Genomic DNA, 21,178 nt, shown 5'->3' with positions numbered 1-21,178 from the left:
TTGAGATAAATCATTTTTATTGTAATCAATTTAAATCTATTACTTTTACTTGACCATTAAATTAAAATGTCAAAATAAACTCATGAGAAAACTTTAGTTTTTGAGAAGCGTAGTGTGGACCTTGTGGAGTTTTCTATGAAGTTCAGGAACTTTATCTGAAGTTATGCGGCTCGATGTCGCCATCGTGTGCTGTAGCGTTGGCTACGGAAAGTTTAAATCAGATTGCCAGAAGGCTTCAGGTGATTTCAAACCAAAGCAAGACGTTCCACGTTTGCGAAATAACAGAATACTTAAAAAATACAGATGTTAAAAAAACGGTTATTTAGATTTGTTGAACCATTGGATTAAACAACATGAGTCCCGAATAAATATTACATACACGACATAATTAAGGAATGTATTTTTACATTGAAAGACCTGAAGCAACTTGTTGCAGGTATTAGAACATGATTATATTATACCAATTATATTAATTGGTATATTAATAATTGTAGCTAAACAAAAGTTTAATAATTATTAACATCTTAATTTTCTTTAATGTGCTACTGTACATTGAACATCAATGCCCACGAACGGCATATAGCCCAATTTATGACGTGGGAAAATCCTATACACGGACACATCACTGTGAACAGGGAACCGTGTTTGGTAGAGATCCATATCCAAGCTGCCCTGGGTTTCAATTCGTTTAGCCAATCAACGATGAGCACGGGAACGTTCTGTTTCTATTGGTTTACTTCATCAATCCGGGTTCCATCGGAAAGCCCGTTTAGTATCCGAAAGGTACCAATATGGCGGAGGTAAGATTGAAAAAAGATGGGCTAGGCTACACATATTTAACGTTAATTTCTCCGATTGCTTGCTTTTATGTCGAACAATTTCTATATGATTATTACGGTAAACGTCTTGTGGTCAGGAAATGTAGATTTTATATAGAAAAGAATGGCAATTGGCGCGAAAAACATGGTTAAATGCTGATCGGGTTTCCTATCGTCGGGTATTAGGCCGGGGGTCCGTATTCGGCGTCAGATTGTTAACGTTAGCCAGCTAGCTAGTTAGCAAGCCTTGCTAAATGCAGCCATTTAGCAGAGTAGTTTTGTTGCTAGCTAAGCTAACAGCTAGAGATGTTTCATCTATTGAATAGTGTAGCCGTTTTTGGCTCTAGTTAGCCGTGCTTGCTACATCAATTATATTTTTTATCTACATATTCAGGCGTTTGCGATTCAAAGAAACGATACGAATACAACTCGACTGTTATCGTTGAGATTATAACGTTGTATTTAAGAACGTTTTACTTGGTAATAATGTAATATGCATGCATTAGAAGAAGGTTAGCCAGCAGTGGTAGCTAGCGCTAGCTGGATTGCATCGGGAAAGTGACGACATCAGGTCGGGAAACCATTTATCTTAACTGTGTAGTAATTATGCGATGTCTGTCTAGTTAGATGTTGTAGTGGTATTTGTGATAAAGTAACACACCCTTTATTTGAATGGTATTAAATTGTAAATTGACTTTACAGCGTTGTTCTCGAACTTGGAAGCTAGTTTTAAGTCACTAGTGATGAGATGTAGCCTAACTTCTATGCACGCATATTCGTTTGTAGGTTAGAGGTCTGATAACGCTCTAGTCGATAACGATAATGTGTTTCTGAAATGCATATTTCATTCATTTACATTGTTGCTTGCGTTTCTTGAAATCCTTTCTCCCTTTTATGTTGCAGGCTTCCTTGGGGAGTACAAGCCCAGGTAAATTATTATAAACTTTCTACAGCTTTTTAGTTTTTACTGAATCACCTTGTCATGTATTGATATAAAATTATTAATTTCTCAGAAATTACACAGTTTTTGTTTGCGTTTTCTTCTCATTAAATAATGATTGTTGCTGATTAAATTATCAGCTGGTCTTATTTTTGGTCAGTTGTGCTATGGATGTTTGGATACTATGACTCCATAACTCATCTGCATATTTTGCTGATCAATAAGCTTAATTTTATGTCCCATTTGCAGTTGGCTCTTTGTCATCAGAAGATCACGACTTTGACCCAACAGCAGACATGTTGGTCCATGACTACGACGACGAGCACACTTTAGAAGAAGAAGAGATGCGGGAAGGAGAGTCAAACGTCAGTTCAGAAATTGCAGATCTTGAGAAGGTAGTGCCTGTGTATTTAATATAAAAGCAGTAATCTTATTTGTATAGGCTTTGAGTCCAATTAACTAAAATGTCACTGAACAGGAGGGGAACATGCCTTTGGAAGAGCTGCTGGCCTTGTATAGGTATGAACCATCAGCCAGCACTGTTGGAGGTTCAAGTGCGGACAGCTCCTCGGTTGAATTGACGGATGACTTGCCTGACATGACGTTAGACAAAGTAAGTTATCGCTGCAGTACCGCAGTTTTTGAGGGTTTTTTTCCTTTATTTTTCCCTATGAGTTTCTGACTTGGTTTTGATCAGTTGAATGAATGCCTAGGCCTGTCACGATAACAAAATTTTCAGAACGATATATTGTCCCAGAAATTATTGCGATAAACGATAATATTGTCATTTTAAAGTGCCATTATAGAATTTTTTTCTTGCTTCTGGGCTCCCCAAAGGAGCTTTCAGACAATGTGCCACAATAATAATATAGTAGCATAATAATACAAGTAAACCAGTTTGCAGTAATGTATTGTAAAGCTCATGTATGGGGTCATATTTGAGCTTGACCACATATCTGTAGTGGCAGAGTAAAATGAGGTGTCTTTAATCTCCTTCAGAACGCCATCTTTCACTTCATTATATAAGGTTTGGGAGATATAGGTTTTCTTTGGCAGTTCATACTGCTTGTCAAATCTTTGCAGCATGTTTATAAATGTTTTCTTTTCGACCGTATTTAATGGCAGCATCTCTTTGGCTACATAGCGAGTTAAGCCTGGTTTATACTTGACGCGTCGCGAGGGTCTGCGCAGCGAAAATGATGTAATCGTGATGGCACCCGCCCGTGCGCGAGGGCCTTGCGCGCTGCCGATTCGTGAGGTCGTGCACCTCTCGAATTTTGTAACTTCACGCGGTGAGCGCAATGAACAAAGTCATGTGTGCAGGGTTCATACACCTTTACAAGGTGGAATTCAAGCACTTGTACGTCACTTTCAAGGTCCATTTCAATATTTCCCAGCACGTTAAACTTAATTACGTAAAATATTTATACATATACCCAAAATAATTCGCCTTTTATCACATTATTTAATGGTTGTTTATTTTCAAAACACCCAAACTTAACGTCTTCACGTTCTCTCATGTTTCGTCCTGGAATTACAAGAGGCTCGTATTTGTTAACGTAATACAAGAGAACTGTTCAGTCACACAGATATTTGTTGTGAAACGAACAAATTCCAGCACTTTTCAAACCTGAAACACAAAGCAACATTAAACTTCGTCAGGTAAATTTTCATTCCCCTATTTTTGAGGGGTGTTTATACTACCACATATCGTTTGGAACAACAACGCTTCCACCGTTCGCGGAGGTTCGCGGGAGGTGGGCGGAATCGCGCGCTACGGTAACTATAATAAACTACCATTAAATAATGTGATTAAAAAGCTAATTATTTCTAATCATTTAGAGTCCTATTAGCCTCGAATACGTTCGCGAGCTAACACATCTCCACCTGTGTGTGTGGTGGCACTGTTATTGACGCATATGCTCTCCGTGTACTGCACTCATTTCCTAACCGGTAGATGTCGCTCTCTGATCACAGATTCGTCTTCCCTTAAGGGGGAAGAGGGGTGCGAGAGAGCAGCACTGCGTGCCTTTCTGAAATCTAACGTAGTTGCGGTTTATTCTCATGTAAACAAATTTGCGCGGAAACCCAATGACCAATTATCAACATCAGCAAAAATGATAGTGGTTAAAAAAAATTAGTACGATAAGGCGATAATGTAATTATCGCGACAGGCCTATGAATGCCTGAATGTTTTGTGATCATATCCAACAAAGTTAAACTGTATACAAAGAGATGCCCCTAAAGCCATTTATTGAGATTCTTCTTGTTATAAAATGCAATGTAAAACTGCCATTTTCTCTACCCAGGAGGAGATAGCAAAAGATCTGCTGTCTGGTGATGATGAAGAGACCCAGTCTTCTGCAGACGATCTCACACCATCAGTGACGTCACACGAAACCACTGATTTCTTCCCGAGAACTCTTCGCTGTAAGTTATTTGATTGTTAAATTGGAATGATGGATGATTTTCATTAACTAAAAAGCAGAGAAGGACGACGCATTTGCAACTATATGCATATGCACCTGTTTGCTCAGGTCTAGAAACCTGTTCAGGTAGGTATACATGTACACTATTACTTTTGAACCGTTTAGGTATCTGTGGTATACAAACTGCAGATTCTGGTTATGGTGGAGTTTGGTGGATTGTTAGTGTTTGGGTAGAAGGAAAAGAGTAGTGAAAGGGGTTTGGTTCATCTGGTTTGGCTTTGACTTGTCTGTTTAGATTTTAATGAAATGAAAGCGTTTTTCAAGAGCGATGTATTCTGAGCAGATGGCCATTTGCAGGCTGCGTTGTCTATATTTTCTATTCGAGCAGCCCGTTCGGGGGAGGGGGGGCATCTGACAAAGGTGCTTTTAGGTTTATGCTACTTGTGCTAATTGCATTCCTAATTGAGAGTTCAAATTATTAGAGAAAATCTGAAGGTCCTTACCATGTTAATTTGCTTTAGTAGCTATACGTTTTGCTTCACCTGAGTTCCAAGATTGGTTACATGTGATTTTCAGTCACTCTTCCATACATTTTATTAGTTTATTTGTAATTATTTGTTTGATGGACTTGAAAATGTGAGTTTATACATGGCCAATGTAGCCAACTGTGCTGATGGTAACAGAGTCGGTGTGATGGTAAACCATTCTACTACAGTCCTGTTTGGTTGAGCCTCTGTGCAATATAATCTGGGTGGAAATATCCAGAAGCCAAGACAATAAAGTTGTAAATACATCTTTGGATGTAAATGGTGTTTTATTTGTTCATAGGAATTTGCTTAGTAATGTTGGATGCTGGTCTGAAAGGGACCAACATGATCGTGCACATGCGGTCACCCATTGTTATCCACATTTACTACTACATTTACCAGATCGTACATTTACCACTACATTCCCCAGTGGATTTAATTGAGTGATTAATGGTTTCAATCGTTTTCATATTTTGCGGTAAATCAAAGTTACTGCCGTTCGCTATAGTGTTGAACACCGTCAGAGCTAGCCACAAGCTCTTGTGATAAATAGGTAGATAGATGGGCCTATTAAGTTCGCGTCAACCCTGTGTAGTTAACGGTGACAAGATAAAAAACAAGATTTTTTTTCTAGTGTGTGTAGTTGTAACTGGTGAATCCAGGGACGTGTGAGGATAACGTTCGCGCCAGGGCTGAAAAGGTTGAAGATGAAGTTGTAAACTCTTGTCATTTGAAAGCATACCCTGTGCTTTAGCACATGTTGGAAGTCTTTTGTGAAAAAAATAAAAACACGTGAACCTGGTATTTTTACACTCATTTTCGGCGCTGATGTATTTATTGGTTCATTAAGACGTAATGGTTTTGACTGAGCCATCTGGAATGGCGAAAGCGGCTCGCGTTTACGGATCTGGCTCCATATATTGACAAGACAGGTCAATATTTTTCGCTAGCGTCCCTGCGGGTCTAACGTGAGAAGTAAACTAATCCGCACTCTGCATTCCAGTGGACTACTCTTCTTACTCGCACCTCTCAGAGTTAAAATCTTTTTTTTAATCTCTGAATATATATTAGGGGTGACCTGCAATAGTCGCTGATTCGTCGCTGAGTCGCTGCTTGGGCCCCTCCCACTGCAGCCCACTGTAGGGCCCCCCCTGACTAGCTAACTTATTTCTCGCATATTAATGTTGATGGGCCCCCTAGCTAAATTCGCCTTGAGCTGCCAAATTGCTAAGTCCGCCACTGTGTGTATGTATGTATGTATGTATGTGTGTGTGTGTGTGTGTGTGTGTGTGTGTGTGTGTATGTATATGTATCCTGGTCAAGGTGTTTACATGGGAGGATGTAATTTCCTTTGAGTGGGGACAAACGTGTAGCCATTGGCTGAAGTTTTGTCTCCTGTTTAAACTGGTGCCTTAGTAGACTGTTGAACATGGTTGGAGGAGTAGTGTTGTGGGGGTGCTGGGGCAGTTGGGTAGAGAATAGAATTTGAAAGACACATTGCTGTGGACTCCAGAAGTGGCAGTATTGTTTGAAATGGTGTACTAATATACTGTGTCCTTACATGTGCTTCTCCAGCCAACACTATTTATGATGGAGACAAAGAGTCTGAAGGCGAGGAAGATGCTCTGAACACTGAGGACTCTCGAAAGGTGAGAAAGCTTAACTATGTTTTCACATCAATGTTCTTTTACAGTTTTATTGTTATTATTAGGTATTGCTCTTTTTCTTAAAGTAATTGCATCTTGCCTGTAACAGAGTGTGCATAAAATATTTCAACTTGCTTAAACAGGAAATCATGGTTGGATCTCAGTACCAAGCTGAAATCCCCAGTCTTGCTTGCTACAGTGCACATGACAAGGGTGAGTTACAGTCTTTACACCAATGGTAAAAGTCAGTCCTGGAGGGTTTAACACATTTAGGGTCATTGTAGTGAATGTGAAAATGCACCGTTACCATGAGGTCTTGTATTGTGAAGTGTGGAGTAGGGCATAATAAAGCCACAGACATTTGTGGTAAAGATGAATAATCACTGTAGTTACATTAAACCAAAAACCCAAAATCGACATTTGGTGGTATGTTCCAAATGATTTCACTCGATCCCTAGTTTATGAAGATGAAGATCAGTTACTGTGGCGACCGGATGTATTATCGGAGGCGAAAGTGAAAGACTTCTTGCACAAGGCCTCCCTCTCATGTGCAGCTGGGACTGTGGACGGAGATGGGGAGTGTCTAGTTAAGGACAACGAACAGGTGAAATAAAAGTATTTTAGTCCTGCTTTGGGGTTTTTTATTATTATTATTATTACATGCATAAGGGAATAATGAGTTTTCTGCAAAAATAATGCAATTTTGCAGAATTGAGATGTGCAGAACTTTCTAATTATGCTTGTTTCCTGTAGGCTTTGTATGAACTTGTTAGGTGCAACTACAATGTGCACGAAGCTCTTGAACGGTATCGGAGCAATAAAAAGTCTTCAAAGGGTATGTTGGCACCCATGTCATTTTGGGGAGTCTTTGGGGGGGGGGGGGGGGAATTTGGTAGTTGCACAGTTATTCTGACTCACTTTTCCTTTCAGATGAAATGCTCCCGTGGTCTGACGAAGAGTGCCGGAACTTTGAACATGCTCTTCTGTTGTATGAGAAGAACTTCCACCTCATTCAGAAGCACAAAGTAAGAGTTTGTCTTGTTTTGGTGGCTGTGAGTTAAAGTTTTGTAGTAAGACGCATCTATTTATTTAATTCATTATGTAATTTGTGTTTCTCAAGGTGAACACGCGGACTGTGGCAGAATGTGTCGCGTTTTACTACATGTGGAAAAAATCCGAACGGTTTGACTTCTTCGTCCAACAAAACCGATTTGGGAAGAAGAAGTTCAGCAGCTATCCTGGTGTAACGTGAGTTTCTTGCATAATCAGTTTGGTGTACATTGCCTGTTGAAAAGAGGAGTGGGAGGAGAGGAAGAAAAACCTGTGTGTGTGACTTGGAGCTCTCGGTAGAACACTACTTGTGTCAGTAACATCTGGTGGGGAAGGATTTGGTGGCGACCCCTCCATTTCATGACTGCTCAAGCTCCATCTTGCATTTGTGACCCCACAGGGACCTGATGGACCGGCTAGTGGATGAAGCTGAGGGTCTGGTGGATAGCTCAAGCTCTGTGTACCCTGGTAGTAGGATGGAGCCCCCCACTGACCAGCAGCTCAACATCCTCAACTCCATTACCGCCAGCGACCTCTCCGGTGAGTCAGTTTCCCATGTGCCAAGCCCATTTTTAAAACCAGAAGTGCTGCGGTAAGTTCTGTAAGCCACAGCCTGTTGATCCACATGTGCAGTGATATGGGTGAGTTGAACTGATAGCCTACTTCAGTGGAAATAATTGAATACCTGTTATCAAGGTAGATGTAGAAACCACCGGTTTGTTATATGTGGCAAGTGACCAAATATGCTTGGTGAACATTACCATTGCGGTGGTGTGTAAAAAGTTACACTGATTAACACAAAGATGAACTCTGGTCCCTGTAGGCATACAGACATGGGTACTTTAGCTTGATCTAACCCATTATCCTGTTCTACAGCCCTAACCAGCAGCGTGGCATCAGTGTGCAGCCCTGGAGACGCGAGCTGTCTAGACTCCTACAGCTTCTCTGCCCTGGACGGCCTTCACCGCGGACCGCTGGCTCACGGCGAGCCACTTGGCTTCTCCAGTAACGGCGATGGCGACTGCCTCAACCTGCTGGACGCCGGCTTCTACCACTCGGACCTGGGACAGCTAGGTGTGTGCGGCGAGGGCTGCGATAGGCCAGCAGCCAAGCGGCTCAAGATGGGCCTGTCCGAGCCCTTCCTGAATGAGGTGGGTGGGCGTGGAGTGGGCGTGGACTTTGAGGGCCGTGCCCACCACATCACTAGCGCTAAAATGGCCGTCTCCGTCACTGACTTCGGGAGCCTTTCGGCCAGCGAGGCCAGCGGGTACATGGGAGGTCATGGCCTCCATCAGCACACGGCACTGCAGTCCGAGTGACCTCGACGCCCTTTCCCCACCCTTTCCACTCGACAGGACCTTTGGCAGTCGAGCCATGTACATAATCGCTCACTGGAAATCGGAATTTCACTTTCGTTGTCGTTTTTTGGGTTTTTAATTATGTACATGTGCATGTACATATGTACAGATTCCTTTTTTTACTATGACATCAGTGATGTCTTATTGTACAGATCTTAATCTTGAGTTCTCAAGAGTTAATACAGCCATTTATTTTCAGTCGGGAATATTTTGGAAAGTGTCATATGTATCCTGTCCGAATACTGTGGAAGCTGAGCTTGTGGTAAGAGTGAAAGGTCTACACTTTCACTTCATGTCAGTAGTTCCCACAAGAGTCACAGAAACTTCTCACACCCCTGCCCCACCTACCAGTGACGAGGTGTCTGTGGCGACTTACTGCAAGAGCCGCAGGGCTGACCAGTACCTGTGCCTGGCCTCAGCTCACATAGCTTTTATGTGACGACACCAAAACGTAATACTTGGAAATGGGTTTTTTGTTTGTTTTTTGTTTTCTTTTTGTAAACGGAGCCATTGTGTATCCTAAAGGAACACTTTTCAAAATGGAGCAGTAGGTACCAGGTGAAGGTCATCTCATCATCGTACTCTCAAGTGGCGCTGTAACACTTTATATCCACCTCTTAATTGTCAAATCAAAGATTCCAATTCCTCAGAATTTACTTTTTTAATATATGGGCAATTGAGTTTTATTCCAGCTGCAACAAAGATTTATAGATTTCTATAAATGATCAGTAACTATGATCACACACTCTCCAGCCCCAAATGCTTCGCTCGATCTTGTAAACTGTCACAAAGAAGGAAAACACTGCGACAAAATGCATGCTTTGTTTGTTTTACTTTTATGTGTTTGTGCTCTTCCTGTGCTCCCTTTGGCCGTTTGATTTCTACTCACATGCTGGTGGATTTTGGGGGGGTATTTATTGCTATACATACCATTGGACTGCACGTTGGCCACTGTGGTGCAAACCTCAACTGTATTCTTAAGATTATTTTTGAAAACAAGAGAAGTGAGAATATCTGGCACGTGCTCCTTTTCTGTTTGGACGTGTTCCGAGACCAGTTGTCCCGTGCCTGTTCTGTTTTCCTAGAGTGCCCCTTTTAGTTGAAGTATAATCGTTTGCATGGAAATCTTTACCAAGGTTTGCAACAAGTTGTTGCAGACACTTTTTGTTTTTTTTGGGACATTTTGCTTTCATAAAGAATGAGCTCATCCCAAGCCAACTATGTATATATTCACGTTGAAGGCTTCAAGCAACTCCCTTCTCCTCACTGCCAGGGGTTGTTGATGCGGTATGGAGTATTCCAGTTGGAGACGTCCTGCTCAAGATAGAAGATCCAACTATATTTCTAAACGGTCCACAAAGGGATTCCAGTGTCGACCTAAATTTATCTATGCATTTATTACAGTAATGTAGACTCTGATATTGGTTATTAATTACCTTATTTGAACAAACAAGAATGACTAATTGTGTGTTCACATAATGTAAATCCATGAGTGAAAACTGTTTAGGTTGACACCATGAACAACTTTTTCGACTCCTCCTCTGTCAGATGTTCTTGTTTGGTGAGCATGTTTTGGCTCTGTTTTTCTTTACCTTCACTGACATGAACAAGTGTATTTACCTCAGTATGGTTTTTCTTTGTGAACTCTTAAGTACACTCACATGGCAATAATTTGTAAATATGTACAGACACCAACATAACCTTCCCACCTTCTCTTCCTTGGCAAACAGACTTGAACTTGAAAACTGAAATCTGTGCTTTTGAGTCTGTAATTTAAGTATTCCACAGAAATGCCTTTACTTGCTTTACCGTTTAGCTGATAATATATATTTTTTTTCTTGTTGGTTTTGCTTTACAAGAGATTCGCTTAAGAAGAAGAGTTATTTATTTATTTATTTATTCACGTAAACTGCAAGTGGGTGTGGTGTGTTCAGTGTTCAGTACATGGTGTGTGAAGCTAAGCTGTCCTCCCCAGTCAGCCCAGATCTTGGACCTCATTATTGACCTGATGCAGGGGTCCATGCTGATGCAGACCCAGTCAAGGATACATGTGCTCTGTCTTCACAGAGGAACTAGTGAAGTAGATGAATGTACAGTATTATAAAGTCTTAGGGGTTTACTGAACTTAAGGGGTTACTGAACTGTTTGTATGAGAGAATGTTTGCTGTTTAAGGCAAGGCCCTATCTGCAGTGTTGCCTTAACATTTTGTTGCTTATTCAAAAAACCTTGCATGTTGAATCTACCTGGAAAAACACTTCTAAAGACAACGGCACCTCTGGGAGAAAAACTGAAGTTTTGCCGTTTTGTAGTGCAAGAAAGGCCTTTGCAGATTATTTTACGGCTGGCGAGAGACGGTGCGTTGAGAAGGTGGCTCGAGCTCTGTAAAATTGTTTCCTGTACGTAAGGCCAGAATTCTACATTTGTTTTTTGTTTTTTATTACATACTTGAAGGATGTGTATTGATACCATTAATTTAATACACTTAAAACAATATTCTGAATTTGAGTCCTGTAGGTTGTGCAATTAATTTCTCCTGTCCCTCCAAGGATTGAACAGAGCTTTAGGAAATTGTGTTGGTGAAGTAACTTATTCATGTCCAAAGTTTGTATGAAAAGTACTAGCTTAAAATTGTTGTAAATGTAGTGATGGTTGTTTGCTTCCAGGGGCAAAAATTTAAATGTAAATTTAAGAACCCTCCTTATCAGAATGTTTTGTTTAGTAAACAGTCTTTTTTCATTCGTTCACTTTTTGTGCTGGGGAAAGCAAGCATTACCATAATTTTCCTTCAACACTTATTTTGGTGTAAAGAAATTATAGTGTTAAATAGACAATCAAACAGCAATTACTATTCAAAAGGAAATTTTATCATTCATAATGTTTGTACATAGACACTTTCTCTTTTGTTGGTTTTTATTTTCTATTTTATGTTATACTTAAATAACTGGCAAACAGATCCAGGAATAAAGTTCTGGAAATATTATGACTTGCTTGTAAGCTCTCTTTTTTTATATATAAAATGCAACAAATGAGTAAAAATTGTTATAATAAATTCACCTTTTGACGAACTAACTTTAATCTCACTGAAAATTTTAACCCTTTACTTTGTAAATGTGTCCTCCTTTGACCTTGGAGCTTCCAGCCCAAACGTCACAGAAGTTTCCATATGCTATGCTAGCCACATAGTTATGCCATTCCAACTGCTCTGTCTGCTAGCATCTTGCACCCTGCTATTATGTGCTGGATTGTCTCGGGGGTACTTTTGTACAGCCTGCATCTGGGCTCCTGTCTGGTGTAGTAGATCCCAGTCTTTCAATCCAGCCATGTGCGTTACTTCTCTTGGCTGCAGTGATGCCCGACTGGTTTCCATGTTGTGCAGAAGCAGGTTACCAGCTTGTATTTGGATGAAACTGCTCTTTTACGGGAGTCATTCGTGATGACTATCCAGCCTTCGGTCAGCTATTCAGGGATGTGTCTGGCCATTAGCAGCTGGTTCTCTTGCACTGCAAGGTGTTCACAGAGTGCAGATACTTTCTTTAGCCAATAGGATTGGACCTTGGCTACTAGTTGTGTTGGTCTAGATGTTGGGTATCAAAGTATCTATTGTTCCCATATCCTCTTTACACACCCCAACACCTTCACTGAGGTAAGTAGCATTTCAACTGTCCTCTGTCCATATCTTGTATTTGTTCCAGTAGCCCAATCAGATACTTACAAGCCCTTACTGATGCTTATTGACCCGGACATGGAACATACAATTTCAACATGGGAAACCCCACCTTGGGGTCACCAAGTCTCCAACATTACCATCAGACATCACCTCCATGATTATTTGGAAGGCATGCCATGAAAAACCATTTCCTGTTATCAAACAAGAAACGTAAAACCTGGAGTTTGCTAAACAGTACTGGGACTTTGAAGTCATGTTCCATGGTTCCTTGAATAGCACATTTCATGCATACATGCAACTCAAAGTGCTATACAGACAATTTATAGACAAATAAAAAAAGATTTTTTTAAAACTACTCCCTTTAGATCTAAAAATACATCTAAAAATGTATGTGAACAATTAGAATAAATATAAATGGAAGAAAACAAACAAAATGTAATTAAAATTAAATAATTTAATAAAACATTAAAATCACAAGTTTTATGACTGGTAACCAGTGCGGTGAGTGGAGTGTGGGTGTAATATTATCCCTCTTTGCCCTGCAGGTCAGGAACCTTGTGGCAGCATCTTGAACTTGCTGTAGGTGTGAAATAGAGCAGATAAAACAGCATTACAATAATGTAGCCTTGATGTGATAAATACATGGACGAGTGTCTCACTATCAGGAGGACAGAGCATGTCTCAAACTTTAGTGATATTTTGAAGGTGAAAGTAAGCCGTCCTGCATGTAGTCATATGTGATTTAAAGCTGAGCTCATTATCAAAAGTGACGCCCAAGTTCTTAACACATTGGCCTTCAGTTTACTTGATTAAAATATGTCTGAACATGATTTCTTTGTGAATCACTACCATGAACAAGAACCTCAGTCTTCTCTTTATTTAGATGCAACCTGACATTCACTGTCAAATGTTGTGGAGAATCTTTGATGTTTTGCAATTTTTCCTCCAAAAGGAATTGGGAAGAGGAGCGGAGAGTGTGCTCAATAGACAAGCAGTCTCAAATTCCCTGCTGGACATTCTCCAACCTTATACGATATAGAAGAAAAGTAAGTGCTGTTTTATTGGCAAAGGGAGGGTGGATAACATGCCAAATGCAAAGACAGCAATAATTGTGGCACATGTGGTTTTATTGAGGAGAGATTTTTTAATGAGATTTTTATGAGAAAAAAAAAAGTAATGAAAGTAACACACATATATATATATATATATATATACACACATACACACACACATACATAAAAATATATATAAAAAACACATTTCAGGGTTACAGACCGATGTTACTGTCCTGTTTTGTAGATTTACAGAAATACATATCTTTGCTTATTTCAACTGACAGCAATCAAGGTGTCCTACTAAACAATAGCCGTTTGTTCCTCGCCAAGGCAAGTTTGTTACAAAGTTAATTTTACCCCCCCTCCCCTCAGACACAATGAAGAGGATGGTAGGAGGTAAAAAACGGTCCCCAATGATCTCTGTTGGAGAGTAACAAGAGCAGACACTGGGGTCGCCATGTCTCCAAAACTACCATCAGACGCCACCTCTATGACAACAGATTATTTTGTGCTATCCGCATTATTTTTAATTTTGGGGGGCTTAAAAAAATCTGATATTTATTTGTACCACAGTCACATTAATGAACAATGGTATAGTAGTTAGAGAACAGCTCCTCACCCGGTTGGATGGCTCTTAATGACACAAGGACAACACAACGTAAAGGTCTGAAAGAAACCAGAAGACAATTATTTTTATTTATAAGCAACACGCATGTGCTTCAACTATGCAGAAATCCTAATCTGCTTGGTTAAACTCCCCAATATCGTCTTAGGTCTTACCTTAGTATATCAGGTCTGTAATTCACATTGGGAAAATACTGATATAGCTCTATGGGAAATCCATCAGGCACATCAAATTCTTGATAGCAGACATTGGCAGCCTTTTCTAAAGACGAATGAGAGGACAGGATCATAATTAGTATAAAACATCCTTAGCATCACCTATTGGGTTTAAATATTTATTAAATATGAAGTTACTTGCCATTTGAGCAATTGTTGACATACTGCCCCACTGCTAGAGGGTTCATTAGATGAGGCGTTAACCATGAGCTGTCACTCAACATGAAGGGACCGAGCCTGTCACGCCCACTGCAAGATCTATGCAGATTTAAACAAATATAAAATATGTTCATGTGTGAATATTACAATTACGAGATTACTAACAAATGCATATAGACGTTTGTAATATATTAAAGACATTTTGTGATTTATTATATGTCAGCGTGAAGCATGGGGACAGTTTTAAGGGGTATATGGGCCGAAGGTGGATGAAAAGTGAGCCAACCGTGACAACCTTGGGCAAACAGTGGTGAGTTACTATGAATAAACTCACATGTGGTGACTGATGGGACATTTTCTCCTGACCCAGACGGGCCCCAACACTGCCCCGATGAACCGATTGGTTTTGACTGAGTGACCCAAGCAAAGTCTTGACACCAAAAGTTCTTTTACATCAATTTATATAGAATATAAGCGAGTACAAAATAGCCAAAGTATACGTGGTACAAACTCTCCAGTGCACTGGTGCTAGTTGCCTAGAACTCTACCTGACCCAAGTGGATCTCAGCAGCGTCCGAGCAAAAAGTCTCCCGTGCTGGGCGATGTCCTCCCTCTCATACTCTTTCTAAGTTTCGATAACTCCCCAACCTTTGCTGCTCTCGTTCGAAACCCACCTGCTCCTCTCTAGTTGTCTGCCTGCTTATCTCAAAACTGCTTGCCTTGCATTTTGCACTGAATGGGCTCATTCTGTTCTTCTCAAGGCCACTGTGGCCCTTTTCCTTCTGCTCTCTTACAGTCTTCCAAGAAAACAGTAAGTTTTGTTTCGCCTTTAAGTTTCTTTTTTCCTACATTACACTTACCGGAACACCAGCTTGGAAATGCCTTTATCATTTCCATCTATCAAAATACCATCAATGCATCTGAACACAAATGAATTTCGAATAGACTGGATGAGGATAGGTTCATCTGCCTGATAGACAGTTCCTGCGGAAAAAGAGAAATGACGAGTTATTTTTAGGATTGAACTCCAAATTCTCCCACATGGGTAGCAATAATGTATATTTGAATCAAATTGTTTACAAAGATAAACATAACGGTTAAAAAGAAGGGGTGACTTTTGTCTGACTTTAATGTGGGCGAATTGAAAGTACATTTAGATGTATATCAGAATCAATGTCTCAAAACACACGGATTGTGAGAATGAGAAGAACACTTCGTTTGCCCATTTAGTTTGTGGGGTTAAATACGCAGCCCTGTCACAGCCTGGGACACTCACGTTTCCAATTTCATCACTGCCTTTTTCCATTCAACATGTCCTACTGAGAACAGAAAAAGCGTTTTGGGCTCATGCAAGACCTTTTAAATGAAGTGTATGAACTCGATGGTGTTGCCTACCTGGATACATAGCAACTAGGGCGCCTTTCGGCACATGTCCTCGCGTAACACAGACCCCTGTGCCCGCGGACGGAAGTGAGCTGGGCCTTTTCTCGATGCAAAAGCCCAACGTGTGCAGCATTGTATCACAGGGGCCACGCTGGGTCGTGTCATGTTGTGTAGTGAAGTATGTATGCTGAGATGATGTAGGAAGAAGACGAAGGTGTTCACTTTGATTCCTCAAGTCACTTCTGAGTAAGGCGGTAAAAAGCTGTGTAAGGGAGGAGAAAACCTCATCATCTTTGATCTGTTTATCTTTAGAGCGATCCTTCACCTGGCGAAGAGTTCTGGAAATAACAAGACCGATGAAGTCGGCAATGCTCCATGCATTAAACAGGCAACATCACACATTAATGTCAGTAAGCCCGTCGACAACAAATCCAGTGTAAGGCAAGAATAACATAATACCTTTCATTTTTTCGAAGATTTAAACATATCCAGGGGACGAATCTGTGTTTGTACGATTTCCATGTCTTCCCAAATACTTTAAGTAGGGTTTTTGTCATACTGTACCGTCAAGACAAGAGAGTGACATTTAGTCTGTGGTTTACTCGCGGATTTTATGTTCTCGAGTTTCGGTACCGCCCCCTACCAGCTTGGAGCAATACTTTTGTTTTTGTGTTTGAGTTGTTGTTGGTGTACATTTTTTTCTCGTCTCATCACGTCATTCGTGGGGAAAAACATTTTTAAACTATTCTAAAATAACTGAATGCTGCAATCTTGTTTAGGCTGACGAATGAGGCACTATCTTTGGAAACACAAAAACAAACACACGGGGAAAAATCACTACATGACTATTATTTTTTTGTAATTTTTTACTGCCACGTAAACATTTGCGATTTTGAACTATGCTGAAAATAACAATCGATTATTATTAGCAATTGTGAACATCTTTGTGTAATTGGCTGACATGAAGGAAGAGGCGTGACTATTGCGTGACCACCAATAGATGGAACAGGATTGGTTCCGTGGTGAGGCCTCAGTTTACGCCTCCTCCGTATACTGCAGGGGGTGGAAGGGTTCTGAGTCTCGACACTATTTGAGATTTGGACACACGTTTTTTATTTTTATGCATGCGTCCGGTATCGAGTGTAAGCGTGAACGAACCAGCAGAACTACAAAAAATTGAAACAAGTGACGTGATTTTTGGTCCGCAGTCATAGGATCACAGGCAAGCTCGCTCCCTCACGCATCAATCAGAATGGCTGGCGCGGTGGCGAGCAGGGGCTGTCGCAAAATACGGGGGACTGAAATCAAGGAGCTCCTCGAATCTAAACACAATCTGCTTTTTGATTGCGACGGGGTGATATGGAATGGCGAGACGCCCGTCACGGGTGCTCCAGAGGTGGTCCGTTTGTTAAAACAGCAGGGCAAAAGAGTATTCTTCGTCACCAATAATTGCACCAGGCCGAGGGAGAACTATGTGCAGAAGTTTTCTAGACTGGGATTCACAGACGTGGCAGAGGAGGATATCTTCAGTTCGGCATATTGCTCCGCCACCTACCTGCGCGACGTAGCTGTGGTCCAGGGCAAGGTGTTCGTGATCGGCTGCTATGGAGTGCAAAAGGAGCTCCAGAACGCAGGAGTGACCATCGTCGAGGAGGAGGGTGATGGACCGGACGTTAGCATTTACAACTGTCCACTGGACCCGGACGTAAAAGCCGTCCTTGTGGGTTACGACGAAAAATTTAATTTCATGAAATTGGCAAAAGCTTGCTGTTATTTGCGGAACTCTGAGTGTTTGTTTCTGGCCACTGATCCCGACCCGTGGCACCCTCTACGAGGAGGAAGAGTTACACCAGGTAAGTTTTCGTATGTTTTCACCTACAATAAATTGTGACACACTAGTTCAAACTGATATACAACGCCAGTTAAATGTCACGAGGCACGAAAGAAAGACGGCGAGCCAGTAGAGAAGATGTGCTCTGCGTGATGTGATCTCACATAATAGCTTAGTGTGTTATATGTCAACTTGTGCAACAGCTGAAGCAACATGGATGTTGTGATCTTTAAATATGTGGCCCAGTCTGCAGCAGTGGTCCTTCAGTGGGATTTGAGTTGTGTGGTAGAGGAAGATTCAGGAAAATTAAAGAATCTTGTTTTGAAGTGCCCACTCAGGAGCATGTGGTACCTATGAAGACCGCTCCAGTAAACGTAAGCGCATTCCCATTGCAGGTTAGAGCTGGTAGACTTTGACAGCTGACCGTCCTCCGCTTACCTGTTCACAGGATCCGGGAGTCTCACGGCGGCCTTGGAGGCGGCCAGCAGCAGGAAGGCCACGGTCATCGGCAAGCCAGGCCGCTTCATGTTCGAGTGCATCGCGAGCCAGTTCGACCTGGACCCGGAGCGGTCCCTGATGATCGGAGACCGGCTAGAGACTGACATTCGCTTTGGCACCAACTGCGGCCTTTCCACCATGCTCACCCTGACGGGCGTGTCGACCCTCGAGGAGGCGGAGGAGTACAAAGGCAGTGATTCGCCCGAGAAGAAGGACTCCGTGCCCGATTACGTGGTTGAGAGCATTGGTGATTTCTTGGAGGCTTTGGAGGAGTAGCAAAGACTTGGGCATTCTAACACAACACACACACACTGTATTGAACCCCAGAGTGCATGAGAGGCTTCTGCCTGGTACACACTCATTGCTGTATGTCCAGTCATAATTCCTATGTTGTTGCTCAGTATAGCTGTGTGTCAGCATAGTTGGGTTAAAGAAACCCTTTGAATGTTCCATTCATCATTAGTGTATTTGATGGAACACGTAACTTGTTTGAAGTATTTGAAGTACATGGCTCTGGAACATGCTAAACAGCACACGGATGGTTGGGGGACCCATGCTTATTCTGAGGGCTGAAGATAAGATGGCCCGCCATAACCAGTACTACAAAAATAACTCATCTGAGCACTAATTTTCTTATAGTCATATAACAGTCAAACGTGTTTTACCCTTTACTGATGAATACTTTGGGGTGATGGACAGCATGCCACACAGTCATACAAGTAACAATATAGATCTTTGTTAAAACCTTGGCGCTTTGATAAGGATTTGGGTACACGGTGCAAAAATATTTTGGCCGCCAAGAGGCGCTGTTTTGACACGTTTTATTTAGCTGTGTAAAAAAACTACTGAAATGTAATTTTTCTTTTTGCCAGAGAACGTAATGAAAGAGATATTTGGTGTGCTACAAATTATAAATTTTATTCTGCAGTAAATGTTTACAAGCAGTCTGCACATAAAACAAAACTGAAGCAAACCCCCACAAAACTGTATGTGTGTTATATACATACACATGCGCACACAAACACACACACACTGAATAAGTGCAGTGTGCTGTAGTTTAAAAAGCTAAAGTTGTGAAAGAAACTACCTCTACACATGCACACGCACACACAGCTGTCCATGATTGATTTGAAGCAGTTGGGATATGTATATGTGGATATGGGTTATTTTACCTTTCTCTCGCAAAATACTCGAACTCCTGTCAACAACATGAATCAAGTGACAATCAAGTTATTTTTTGTCTGACGGTACAAAATATTTCACTGTATCTCCCAGTGCAGGTCGTGCTGTATACTCTCAATATGTTTTTGTAAGTGCTCTACAAATAATCTGAAGTGGACATTAATGGTAACATCTGTGTAATAATAATTGTGCATTGTGGCAATTTAGTTGACAAGAAAGGGTAGTTCAGTTAAGGTACAGTTAAAGGTTTCTTCAATAAGTGAATCAGTAAGTTGAGTGCTTTATTTATTTCTCGCCTTTAATTGGATCATTTTTAAGTCAGGAGTTTTACTGATCCACACGCTTTTGTTGAGACCATATGGAATACGTTTATATTTTTAACAGATGTGGCCTTCTTCAGCAAAGTACTATAAATATTCTTTATTTTAACATTCCTTTAATGATTTCTAGTACATGACATGCGGATATAAAATTCTTTGTGATATTTAAATGTGTAACACTGAATTCAGCCCCCACAAATTTTCTTAGCAATCCTGAATGTGGTTTGCTGACCTGTGTGTATGTGTGTTAATTTATGAAAATCTGCTTCATGAAGGATCTGAATGTCTTGATTAGTTTTGACCTTGAGTTAATGATAAATTTATGATGTGCCAAGGGGAACAAAACTGTAATTAAAACACCTGTGTTACTACTATCATTAATTTATTATTTATTACTGTTATTAATTACAGTCATGGTAATGTACATGTGGACAAGCTGAAGACTGTTTAGTCACTGGTGTTTGTGTTTATCTAGACATTTCATTCTGTACCTGAAGGAATATAATTTTTTTTAAACAAAGTAATTGAGTATGTTCCAAACATCTCTGTGTGAATACAAGCTGTGAAGCAGTTTGGTATTAGTATTTCTGTAAGTGGTGTAAATTTGCCTTTTTAATTAAAAAAATTTTAATTTTCAAATGTGAGTGCACTTTTCCATCTCCACACATTGTCTGGTTCCATTAGCACTAGGATTACCAGCATTTTCATACTCCCCTACTAGGTCCCAAGCCTCGTCAAAAAACGAGGTGCTGGGCACCAGACCATCCAGGCCTGTCCTTTGTTGTGTAATATATATATATATATATATATATATATATATATATATATATATATATATATATATATATATAAAGTATATACTTATGTTTCCACGTTACACTTGTTCCTGCCTCAGAAAGTCTATTCAGTAGTTTCTATATTTCTCCCAAAACAATAACAGAAAGAAACTGTGCACACTGGAATGAAGAACGGCACAAATTAAGATAATAGTTGTCAACGTTGTTGATAAGTAGCCTATGTCTTTGACAAATGTCTTAAAATACTATAATAGTAAAAAATAACAAAACATCATATTTTGACATTTATAACCAGATTAGGTAATTGAAAGGAATGCTTCACCCCCAAAATTCTCACGGCTTCCAGCCAGCGGAACATGCCCACTTCTTCAAACTCACATCAATCACACTCACGATCCCTCCCTCGGTCTCAAGCGCATTGATTCTTTACTGCACTACGCAGAGATCTCCCTTGTTAATCTCTTTATGAATTAAGCACTCAGGAACATGAGCCTCGAGTAAATCGGCCTGTGCTGAGAGTTTTGTTGAAGTTGTCCTTGTTGTTTGGGTTGATAAACACCTGCTTTGCCAGACTGCTCTAACGCTGCATTCTTTTGAGATGTCGCAACATTTTTAATAGAGCTAACTCGAATCACAGCTAGTGGCAACAGGTGTGACATCCAGTCAAAAAATGGATT

The 21,178-nt window shown here is 40.6% G+C and overlaps 3 protein-coding genes across 6 annotated transcripts; 2 read left to right on the top strand and 1 right to left on the bottom strand.

Moving 5' to 3' along the window:
• The first annotated feature begins 702 nt into the window (after positions 1-702).
• mier3a (mesoderm induction early response 1, family member 3 a) lies at positions 703-11,743 on the top strand. Its single transcript, XM_077020643.1, has 13 exons — positions 703-800; positions 1,722-1,746; positions 2,008-2,153; positions 2,237-2,371; positions 4,068-4,188; positions 6,290-6,363; positions 6,504-6,573; positions 6,819-6,964; positions 7,114-7,195; positions 7,291-7,385; positions 7,481-7,608; positions 7,811-7,950; positions 8,287-11,743. The coding sequence occupies exons 1-13, from the start codon at positions 792-794 to the stop codon at positions 8,727-8,729; spliced, it is 1,614 nt and encodes a 537-aa protein (XP_076876758.1). The 5' UTR covers positions 703-791; the 3' UTR covers positions 8,730-11,743.
• A 1,881-nt stretch (positions 11,744-13,624) lies between these two features.
• setd9 (SET domain containing 9) lies at positions 13,625-17,546 on the bottom strand. 4 transcript variants are annotated; one of them, XM_077020638.1, is made up of 6 exons: positions 17,429-17,546; positions 15,886-16,135; positions 15,351-15,474; positions 14,474-14,589; positions 14,272-14,377; positions 13,625-14,157 (listed from the first exon to the last, which is right to left on the bottom strand). In XM_077020638.1, the coding sequence occupies exons 2-6, from the start codon at positions 16,004-16,006 to the stop codon at positions 14,070-14,072; spliced, it is 555 nt and encodes a 184-aa protein (XP_076876753.1). In that variant the 5' UTR covers positions 16,007-16,135; positions 17,429-17,546; the 3' UTR covers positions 13,625-14,069. The 4 variants fall into 4 exon arrangements, with proteins under 4 accessions (XP_076876753.1, XP_076876754.1, XP_076876752.1 ...); XM_077020639.1 differs by having other exon boundaries at positions 15,886-16,211; positions 17,429-17,540; XM_077020637.1 differs by lacking the exon at positions 17,429-17,546 and adding an exon at positions 16,333-16,716.
• On the top strand, positions 16,886-20,307 carry pdxp (pyridoxal (pyridoxine, vitamin B6) phosphatase). Its single transcript, XM_077020635.1, has 2 exons — positions 16,886-17,726; positions 18,153-20,307. Exons 1-2 carry the CDS (start codon positions 17,126-17,128, stop codon positions 18,476-18,478), a joined length of 927 nt encoding a protein of 308 aa, XP_076876750.1. The 5' UTR covers positions 16,886-17,125; the 3' UTR covers positions 18,479-20,307.
• The last annotated feature ends 871 nt before the right edge of the window (positions 20,308-21,178 follow it).

The sequence above is a fragment of the Brachyhypopomus gauderio genome, chromosome 10 (genome assembly GCF_052324685.1).
Source record: "Brachyhypopomus gauderio isolate BG-103 chromosome 10, BGAUD_0.2, whole genome shotgun sequence".
Classification (NCBI taxonomy): Eukaryota; Metazoa; Chordata; class Actinopteri; order Gymnotiformes; family Hypopomidae; genus Brachyhypopomus; species Brachyhypopomus gauderio.
Note: the sequence above shows the minus strand (reverse complement) of the source record. Positions and strands in the feature narration are given on the sequence as shown.

Bases quoted from the DNA above. Each gene is read 5' to 3' on its own strand.
- setd9 (XM_077020636.1), bottom strand. From the start codon at position 16,430: ATGACAAAAACCCTACTTAAAGTATTTGGGAAGACATGGAAATCGTAC. The intron at 15,475-15,885 runs GTAGGCAACACC...CTTTTTCCGCAG, and splicing joins CCTAGTTGCTATGTATCCAG to GAACTGTCTATCAGGCAGAT. The intron at 14,590-15,350 runs GTAAGTGTAATG...AAATCTGCATAG, and splicing joins ATTTCCAAGCTGGTGTTCCG to ATCTTGCAGTGGGCGTGACA.
- mier3a (XM_077020643.1), top strand. The intron at 2,372-4,067 runs GTAAGTTATCGC...TTCTCTACCCAG, and splicing joins CTGACATGACGTTAGACAAA to GAGGAGATAGCAAAAGATCT. The intron at 4,189-6,289 runs GTAAGTTATTTG...GTGCTTCTCCAG, and splicing joins CTTCCCGAGAACTCTTCGCT to CCAACACTATTTATGATGGA.
- pdxp (XM_077020635.1), top strand. From the start codon at position 17,126: ATGGCTGGCGCGGTGGCGAGCAGGGGCTGTCGCAAAATACGGGGGACT. The intron at 17,727-18,152 runs GTAAGTTTTCGT...ACCTGTTCACAG, and splicing joins AGGAGGAAGAGTTACACCAG to GATCCGGGAGTCTCACGGCG.